We start from the raw sequence: 10541 nt of genomic DNA, 5'->3' as shown, positions 1-10541 counted from the left end.
GGACATTTGATCACTAATATCTCAGAAAGCATGCGTTTACTTATAATAAATTTAGTACTACTCAAACAGTACTACTTCTATCCCAATCGTGAGGAAATCTATTACAAGTGGTATATTGTCATGCTAAACTCATTCTTCATAAAATGTTCAACCGGATTTTCAGAGGACTTAAACTTAAACATAAGATTTTGTAGCTTTTCTTGTTTCATATGCAATGCGAATACTTTATTTAGTATAGTGAGAATACTTTTATTGACACAACAAAGCACATTTTAAATACGCAAGTAAATACTCAAATGAAGTTATTAGTAATACCTGTTACCTATTGACATAAACTTCTGCTGTTGCACTTGAAAAAAACTAGAAGATTTGGAAAAACATTGTGGATTCGTAGGAATATTGGTATTCAACTGGTTTGTATTACCCCCTCCCCCACCCCTTCCTAATCTCTTCTCTGAATTTGCCTTTATGTGAGAGCACTATCTCTTTTTCAAATTTCAAATTTATAGCACAAGTTTATAAGTCGTTAATTGGTTAAACTACGTCATGAAAATTACGTTAACTGAAGATTATGAAGAATTCGAAGATGTAGATCAAAAAATATCTAATAAGACAGACATACTTTCTCTTTCAGTAACTTTTGTTTCGCAAGATTTGCATGAAAATTGCACGGAGAAAGAAGGATTACACGAAAATAAATAAAAAGTACTCTATAAGATATTTGAAATACATGCAATTTGTTAACACAAGCAACTTTTTGCTTGTCTTTGCTATACCTTGAAATACATATAATAATTATAAGTACATGGTTTCTATATAAGTTGTGTTTGATTGTCCTGAATAGAAAATCTACATTAATTGACTTATTCTGATCTATTCATATTTAATTAAAATGGCTAAATAAATAACAAAAAAGTAAATGAATAGCTAAAATCCATTTTGTCTAATTGATTGAAAGACTTCAATTCTCAGCACAGTGTTAAAACTTTACACAGCAACCTCTCGTTTTTTTTCTGCAAAATAATTTACAATTTGTGAGAGATTATATACAGCAAATCAATTTGTTTAATATATGCAACCTATGATAATTGATAAATACACTTTTGCAGAAAAGCACCGAGAATTTTATGTAACTGAATAACTGATTAACTGTAATCATAACTTCTAATCATATTAGTATTGTTTTTCCTGATACATTTATCATATATTTATCATGTTAATATTAAAACATGAATAAATAAGGAAACTAACCTTTCCACATCTTGAGGTCAAGTTTCGGGATTCGCTCGCACGCTATCCTTTGATTTGTAGTTAGGAAAGCGTTCTTTTGAATAGAGACGATATTCAGGAGGTTGTCACAGTAAACTCGGGATAATGAAGATTTTTTAATTTCAGCTAGTTGTTTTCGAGAGAAAACAAAGTCGTTAAGATAAAAGAATCGATCGCCATCTCTGAGAGCTTCCATTTGTTTCTGGATAATACATTTTGCAGTTGGTCCAACAACACCACCCTCCACTGGATCCTCCGCCAGCAACGATACCCATAAATCAGCTATCCCTGGATCATCGTTGTACAATTTACTTAAAATTGATCTAGTTGTTGAGTTCTTAATTTCATCGCTAGTTTCATCAAATGTTGCAGCATTTTTAAGAAAACAAGCGACTCTAAAGCTGTTGTATCCTGGAAGGCCATGATCACGTCCTCGTTGGATGTTCAACGCGGCTAAATTCAAACCAGGAGAGTTAGGACGTACAAATAAGTTTTCCAAGAGATCATTTGCTAGTTTACGATCAAATGACTGCGAGCTATTGGCAATAAGTCCAAGAAGAAATGGCTCAACTCCCAGTTTATTTATCAAAGTGTTATTAAAAAATGCAAGCCTTAAAGGTAAAGGATCTGCTATCGGATCAAAATTTTTATTAAGCATATCGAATGTAGGTCTTATAAGACTGTGACCAAATCTAAAGGCAGCCGTAGCAAATGAATTAAAGATGCCTGGATTGACATTAGGTTGATATAATTTGTATGGATTGAGAGGGTTTGGACCCAAAATTAGAGGAAGGAAATCTTCATATGTAATTTTTTGTAAAATCGCTCCAACAATTTTCCTTGCTTCTTGATATTTCCTTTCTCCATCCCAACATGGGTTGAGTTTTTTCAACTCGTTCACAATTCTGTTGTGTTCACGAACGAATAACGTGTGCATAGATAGTAAGTTCAGCTGCTCATTAGAACGAGCATCACCAGCCAGAAAACATCCACCCAATTCCTCGCAAAAACCTAGTGGTCCTTCAAGTTCATTACTATCCAATGGAGGAAGATCACCATTTAAGGTAGTTGTAACATTAAGTAAACCTGCAAGGTGAATTGAGTAAAAAATAATGTGGCATTTGGCATGTCCCGATGCATAATCAATCAAAATTCATAAAATAGAGTTGAAAAATTCTATGAAGCAACAACTTATTATACGAATGCTCTTTATAGCTTTGAGATTATAGAACTCAACAAGATAATGATGCAGCTATCTTTTCTGTATTTTTGGCTAGTTTTTTTAAGGTTTTTGTTGTGCTCGATATAAAATTAAACTGTGAAAAAGTATACCATCTGAACTTCGTAGCATTTTTGCAAGTTCATCCGTCGAACCGTAGACTTGAGAACCATCAACGAATGCAGTAATTTCGTTCTCTTGTTCACGATGAACTAACCGGCCGAACTCATCAACAAGACACGTAGCACTTGAGCGCGTAAAATTTATGCACGTCTTGCTTTTTTGATCCACAATGGTGAAACAAGGAGGGGTTGTAGATATTTTGCCGAAACACCTAAAGGAACAGTGTGAATACTTAATTCCTTACATAGCAAGATTAATTCATTTACAATTAATTCCTGCAGAGGATATTTTAAATTGTCGTACAAAATATCTGTACAAAACAGTTGGGCAAGTATTTTCACAAGCTCTACAGAAATAAGAAAACAATAAAAATTTGAAAACTGGTGAAATATCCTAGACATAAATACCAAATCTGTACAAATGATTTCACAATTTTATACTTACTTAATGTTACTTGAACAATTTTCATTGCCTTCGCCTTCAGCAGTAAAATCAATATCATGATCTAGAAATTGTCCCCACTGCATCACAGCGTGAGAAATCAGATTTTGTTTAGTTGGCTGATTCACTTGACCAATAATAAATTTTTGTGCAACTTCTAATGCTGAAGGGAGTTGAGGTGCAAGAGGTTGATAAGGATAGCCGATAGGATCATTTATACCAAGGACATCAAAATATTTTGCGGGTACCAATCTACGAAATGCGCTCGGAGCAGAACCATATGTTGGATTGAGAATATTATTACATGTTCCATTAATTGTCCGGTATTTTAATGAAAGACAGTACCGTGCTGTCGCTTTTGTTTCTGTTAAACTTTTGCATTCAAATTTATTGCGAACTCTCTTCAATAAATGTTGAGAAAACAAGATGTTATATGGAAGGAAGACACCTTTGAGGATCGCTAAATAAGTGACAATTGAACAAAAGTTATCATGTTATACTCTTTACATCAGTTCGTTAATCAACAATAGTAAGTAAGAAACCGTTGTAAAATTGGAAAGTGAATAATAAGATCGTAATAAAATTAATAAATAAAAACTCGTATAAAATAATATAATTTTGTCAAAAACTCGTCCTTCAGCGGATTGTTAAATTTATAAAATTACCTTTTGAAAATCTTCTCAATCTCAATTTAGTTTTAGCCACAACTTTATCATAAGCATCATGAAGTAATTCTTCAACAGCAAAAGATGACTCTGCATCTTTTTTACCGCGTTTAGAAAACGTTCTTCTAATTGTGCGTAAAAACCTATGCAATAAGATTGCCTTGTTAGGTATCCGTGGTCTAAAACGAATCTTTAACCTTTTTCTTCTTCCGATTAATTTCAATAACTCCGAATTGCCATAGTTTATCGGCAACACAATTACTATGACAGTAATTCTCAAAATGATTTTTTTATTTCGAAGTATTTGAACGGTATGTCGAAATAGTGAAGTTCTTCGCACAAATCTCGAACGAGATCTTATCCAGTTCACTAACCCAGTGTTAGAATCAATACTGATGATTTGGCTTTTTGCAGAAAGTCTAAATTTAAGACCCGAACAATCAGCACAAACGCGACCCAATGGACCTTGTCTCAAACCAGAAGATACAATAAAATATGCAGTTCGTCGACGATTCATTCGACGAAATAAGAAGCTTCTTTCTTCAACGTCGTCATCGTATGCGTCTATAATTATTTAATTTATAATTAATAAACAACAAAAGTAATTTTGGTTATAAAGGGTTACCCAGCAAGTGAGTTACCATACGTCAATATGTTTTATAAGAAGCCTTAACATGCTGGGAGCAGGGTTTTCTTATCACGTTGATATGGGGTATCCTAGCAGTAGGACTATGATTTTGTTTACGTAAGTCATTTCGTCATTGAAAACACGTGAGATAGGGTACCTGTCAGCGGGTTATGTTCACATCAGATCTCCTGAACATATTCACATGTTAAACAATATCGAGGATAAATTCCTTACAAAGCATATAAATGAACTACACGAGTTTACAGATTCAAACAATGAAATTCGAGGCCATGCGCGTCTAAATGGAAGTTTGGAGACGGCAATGAAGGTTTTGGTTCTCTGAAGGCTAATTATTTAATGAAAAAACGCTCAATATTAATTTGAAACTATTTTCGAATTATTCATCCATATAAATGTATGCCTCATGACCGTCATAGAAGCCGAAATGTTTCGTTTGCAGTCAACTACAACATGATGTGCAACTGTCTTTCACACCACAGACCTGTCAGCGGTAAGATTACCCTTCCGAAAAAGATAGCCTGGCAATAGACCTTTTCAAGGTTACCGTAGCCATATTGCAGGGGGTGCAAAAACATTGGGCCGAGCGCGCGGTCACGCATGGCGTCCATATAAATTACTAATAAATGCGCAAAAATTACCCTTATACATATTGGCCATTTCTTTCAAAAATATTTCTCAAACTCATCCATTTTAATAGTCAAATTATTATTTGCGATTTTTTATACACGTGAGTCCAATTTTGTGGTAATCAAAAAGCGGAAAGTTAAAGAAAACATTTGTTTTTTTTGAGCAACTTGACCGTCGTTTGAGCGATGTTCTTGAGTTTGCAAATGTGCGGATCTTATAAGCCAAGTCAAACGAACTAAACCCTAAACTAGCCGAGTAGCCGTGAGCAGTCATAGCCGAAATGGTAAAAAATGCGCGTTGTGCAGTTGGATATTGCGATAATGATAAACGCTATCCCTATTATTAAGTTAAGAGGTCTCACGTAGAAAATTCAGTTTTCATTAGTGGCCCAAAGATCAAGCACTTGCTGAAATTTGGCGAAAACAAATTGCAAACAGCAGAGCCGATGACTTTAACCTAAAGCCTGGTGCCCAAGGTACTTTAGTTTGCTCAAATTATTTTCCCTTGGTAAGAAGAACCCCAAATAACCGCGGAACGGATTATCCTTCGGTTTTTATTACGCTATCAGAGTACGAGCAATCGAGGACTCCGCTTAAACGTAAAGGAGGAGAAACATGGACGACATCAAAGCGTCCTCATCAATCCTATGACACTGAGTATTCTGATTCAAGTTTTAATGGAAATCCAGCAAAATCTGAGGCATCTTTACTCCCTGTCCCTTAGGAATTTGAACAGTTGACGAGGGAGTATGATGTAAGGTTTCACACCGGCCTGCCATCGACTAACAGTTTTAAGTGTGTATTTGAATACTTGGCTGTTTCTTCTTCTGGCTGTTAAGACGCCTTACATAATAATAAAAATAGCAATGTCACTTTACAAATAATTGGAAATACTAATAAGAGTTTGCCGTAGAATAGTTCCTCGTGATACTTGCTGACTTTGCTGTAGACATGTGCGTGTGTTGCGAACTCAAGAACATCGCTCAAACGACGGTCAAGTTGTTCAAAGAAAACAAATGTTTTCTTTAACTTTCCGCTTTTTGATTACCACAAAATTGGACTCACGTGTATAAAAAATCGCAAATAATAATTTAACTATTAAAATGGACGAGTTTGAGAAATATTTTTGAAAGAAATGGCCAATATGTATAAGGGTAATTTTTGCGCATTTATTAGTAATTTATATGGACGCCATACGTGACCGCGCGCTCGGCCCAATGTTTTTGCACCCCCTGCAATATGGCTGCGATAACCTTGAAAAGGTCTATTAGGGGTTACCCTACCTCATGTAAACGCTCGCCAATTTTTGAGTCGCTTGAAGCTAGGGCTTCATGTAAACAGGTCGTCATTGACATCAAATGAGTTGGTAATCGATTATTGATGACAAATTTCAGACATATTAATCAATTAAGGTAAATAAGTAAAGTCAAAAAATAAAAAGTTGTACTTACATGTCAAAAATAAAAGACAGCAAACAAAATAGACAAGACGGATGAAGAGATTCGCGTTCCAAACCATATTTTGGCAGCCTTCCTTCTCTTTATGACAGTGAAGTGTGCTTTGTGATCCGCAGGAACACAGTCACGTCTTTTTAACGCTATGGAATTCAAAAACAAAATGCATGACTACACATTGGAATTAAAAAAATAGTTTCATGTCAAGACTTATTTACATGTTATATAACAAATTTAACATATTGAGTTTGTATTTTACTTTAACATGCCGCTTTCAACAGTCATTTTAAGGGTTTTTGAATATAGCACTTTGAAACAATTCAGCAGGTATGTGCTTCGTGTATATAAATATCTCTTAATTTTTTTTCTTCTTATCTCTGGAATTTTTGAAGCAAAAAAGCTCATTGTGTTTATATCAAAATAGCAAATTCTAGCAGTCTTTAAAAAAGACGTTATTTTAAGATAAGAATAGGGATGTAATTAACTAATTTACCAATGAATGATTTATGAAGAAAAAACAAACGTTCTTTACGGTCTTTGAAAATCATTTTTTCTAAGTTTTTTTAACTGAAGTTGAGAGAACGATTTAAGCCAACCACAACACGAAACCTTTTTCGTAATAGTAAAAAATGCTGACTATTTTTGATCAAAAAACCGATACCTCTCATGCATGTCATAATTACATGTAAAAACTTGCCGACTATTCTTTCAACACCCACACTCCTCGCTTGTTATTTCCCTGATGTCATAACACCACAGTTATCCAACTAATCAAAACAAGCACTTGAGATTGCAATGTTGTTAGTTATTGCTTGCTCTTTGCAGCTACAATTACCTGTTTTACTTTTTGTAGAAATCAAGTCGAAATTGAATAGAAATTCGTCAATTTGCTCTTAAAATATTATAGAAATGGTGAACCAAACAAAATCATAAACCAGGAGTGCATGTGTTCGCTTTATCCGCTCCTAATTACGCATTCTCTAAAACTTTATAATACTGATCAATTATATGATATAGTTATGAGGAATGAAAGTTCTGTTTCTTTCTGAAGTATATGTCTTTTATTTTCTTGTAATGTCTTGTATTGTCTTATAAGTGTTTTATTTTACACAAAATGCTGTAGAATTACCAACTACCATATTTTTCGGGGTTTTTTGACAGATTGCTAGTATAGCCTTTAGTTGAATTTAGTCTTTGCAACTTCAGGATTCATCTATTCTAGCTTTATATAACAGTCTACTTCTGTGTTGGAAACTTGCACTAATTAAAATATGAAATAGAATTAAGCAAAATCCAGTTTGTATGAATCAATCATGCTATTCTAAGACGCTTTGTAAAACTTGTAGTGGATGTGTTCTGCGTTAAAGTATTCAATTTGTTAATGTCTTCTACTAATATGAATTTATATAGATTCCATTTCAAGTGAAAAGCCGAAATTTGACATTTAACAAAATCAAGTCATGCAACCAAGGAAGAAAAATGCGCAAAAAATACGTAAAAGAAAATATTATAAAGTCAAAACGGTACATTGAGAAAAGACCCTCACGTTTTATCACTTATTTTTACAGGTCGTGTAGGAACTCAATGTTCAATAGAGTATTTAATGTCGCTAAATTTGAAGCAAGCAGCAACATATGCAAATATACATATCAAATAGCAATGCTAATCTAGTTTAGTTTTTGAAAACTCACTTGACTGTTTATAAGTTTCAAAAAAGTGAACATTAAGTTTGAAATTTTCATGATAAATCAGCTAAAATAATATTTATTTTACGAAATTTTCAAGACAGTGCTATTGCCATGCACATGACTTCAATACAGGATGATCTTTATAATATAGCTATGGTCCAGTAATACAGGAGCAACCACTGCAGCTATACTTTTGTTTCGTTTTACGATCACTTTGTTCTTCATTATAATTCACTATTAAACATTTCAAAAATTCCTTTAAGGCATCTGCTCCTCCTGATGCGAGATCTCACTGTGATACTTTCTTTTCTAAACGCCATTTATTGCTGGTTACTATATTTTTCTTAGCATGCATTCTACCTCAGCACAACTTTTCAATTTGATTTCTTACAACCTATATACCAAAATAGCTGCATGTTTACTTGAAAATCATTTACACAGCATGTGCTGGAATGCAATTAAAAATCAAAATATTAACACATTAAATATTTACTGTTGTATGAATGCGGTGAAAAAATCCATTCAACTTAACATCATCGAAACTCTTCAAATACCACACTTGTATAATTATGTCACTTGTACATCATTATTATCAGTACGAAAGATCGATGAGAGTGCATTCCAAATCAGACAGAATAATTAGAACCATTCCTCTTATTTTGTTATTCATACACTACCTTAATTATACGTAAATTCCGTTTTGTAGTTTTTGCTGCAAAGGACATCAGGAAATAGAGTTTTGTTCAAAAACAACTTGTGATTCAATTCGTTTAAATCACTCGTCGCTAAAATAGCCTGTGAATGGCTGTGATTTCAACCAGGAATTAGCTTTATAGTTTATCTCGAGCCCTTGTGGCTGATTGTAGGTCTTTACAATTAGTAGCTAACATTTTTAAAAGCAGTCAATGACAGTTCTGCTTAAAGCTTCGTTATTTGTTTTGATTGTCGTTGAACTTTTGAAATACTTAATGAACCAAGTATTCAATGTTCCGCTTATGTTACTAAATATAAACGCATAAAATAACAAATATGGCTAAGATTAATTTTTGTTGATAAGTGTTACATAACTTTTCGACATTGCAATTATCATGGAGCGAACAAACCAGATATAAAATCAACCACTCGGTTACTTATTGCAACTCAAAGCGATATCTACAATGAATATTAAAACACTTTCAAAGAAGCTCATATAGGCTAGAAAACAACAAGGCTGGAAATAGTTTATACATCTTGTTCATCATCGATTATCCTCGTTATGAACGTTGGCCATTCGTTCAATATAAATCTACAAAAAATGACTAGCAATCACCGGATAGCTAAAAACAACATTTCATGAAGATTATTCGTACAACTCTTAGAAAAAATTCTTTGGTAATAACAAGAACCTTAGGTAGAAGCATTTTCTTCACCTTAACATGATATGCATCAATAGATCTGATTTTCAAACTTGCAACATCCACTTCATGTATCACTTATAGTCGATGGAAAATATAAATATGGAGTAAAAAGCAATAATAGTCTATCAGTGTCACGAAACTAAAATTTCAGGTCAAATCTTTAAAATTATATTACATATTATGATGGAGATACAAGCATATAGATTACACTTAGCTATAGAATTAGTTTTTGCGACTACATAGATGAAACAACAGAGCCTTCTACTTATTAGTTATTGCAACTAAAAAATCAATATGAAAACACGTCAAATATTTACAACTATGTATGAATGCGGTGAACCCAGTCGTTCCACTGAATAACGCCATAGAAAATTTTCAAAATAATAGCACAGTTGGACATAGCTATTAGTACGAGGGCGTTCCAAATAAGATAATACATTTTTAGTATTCACCTTCAAAAAATAATTGCAACCACTCAATTATGTTATCGATTCGATCACTACTTACGTATATTCCTGGTATTTTGTAGCTTTTCTACAAAGGCTTCTTTCTTTGCATTTATATACAGGTTTAACATCGAGTAGTTACAAAGAAAATTCCAGCATTTAAAATATTAGTACTAATGTAGAAACAACTCAGGAGTTTTAAATCATTCGAAAAATAACCTGTGATTTCAACCAGGAATTAGCTTCATGGTACACAGAATATCCCAATTGTACTGCACTATTTTCATTCTCCTTCATAACATGGGATTTATAATGCATAAAACGATTTTGAACACCACTAGTCAGTGATTATGTCCATGCAGTGCCTTGTCAGGATTGAATCGTAGGGATGCAAGCAAATCAGTCACAATTTCGCGATTTTCCTCCCATGTAAAGGGCACTGGAAAGTTGAAGGGCACTGGAATACTACCTTAATGTACTCAAGAATGAAGATGATGGATTTTTCAAGTAATAAGGCTTTGAAACGGAATAACGAAAGCTCGTTGTGTTTATGTCAAAATAGCA

The 10541-nt window shown here is 33.5% G+C and overlaps 1 protein-coding gene across 1 annotated transcript; it reads right to left on the bottom strand.

The window, feature by feature from the left end:
- Nucleotides 1-622: 622 nt before the first annotated feature.
- Nucleotides 623-6589, bottom strand: LOC124446631 (peroxidasin homolog). Its single transcript, XM_046997477.1, has 6 exons — nt 6444-6589; nt 3718-4281; nt 3056-3512; nt 2602-2822; nt 1252-2355; nt 623-1013 (listed from the first exon to the last, which is right to left on the bottom strand). The coding sequence occupies exons 1-6, from the start codon at nt 6508-6510 to the stop codon at nt 988-990; spliced, it is 2439 nt and encodes an 812-aa protein (XP_046853433.1). The 5' UTR covers nt 6511-6589; the 3' UTR covers nt 623-987.
- Nucleotides 6590-10541: the final 3952 nt, after the last annotated feature.

Source organism: Xenia sp. Carnegie-2017, unplaced genomic scaffold, assembly GCF_021976095.1.
Source record: "Xenia sp. Carnegie-2017 unplaced genomic scaffold, XeniaSp_v1 HiC_scaffold_22, whole genome shotgun sequence".
Lineage (NCBI taxonomy): Eukaryota > Metazoa > Cnidaria > Anthozoa > Malacalcyonacea > Xeniidae > Xenia > Xenia sp. Carnegie-2017.
Note: the sequence above shows the minus strand (reverse complement) of the source record. Positions and strands in the feature narration are given on the sequence as shown.

Coding starts and splice junctions, on each gene's coding strand:
- LOC124446631 (XM_046997477.1), bottom strand. CDS start 6,510: ATGGTTTGGAACGCGAATCTCTTCATCCGTCTTGTCTATTTTGTTTGC. Junction 3,513..3,717: donor ATTGAGAAGATTTTCAAAAG/GTAATTTTATAA, acceptor TCACTTATTTAG/CGATCCTCAAAGGTGTCTTC. Junction 2,823..3,055: donor AATTGTTCAAGTAACATTAA/GTAAGTATAAAA, acceptor CTGTTCCTTTAG/GTGTTTCGGCAAAATATCTA.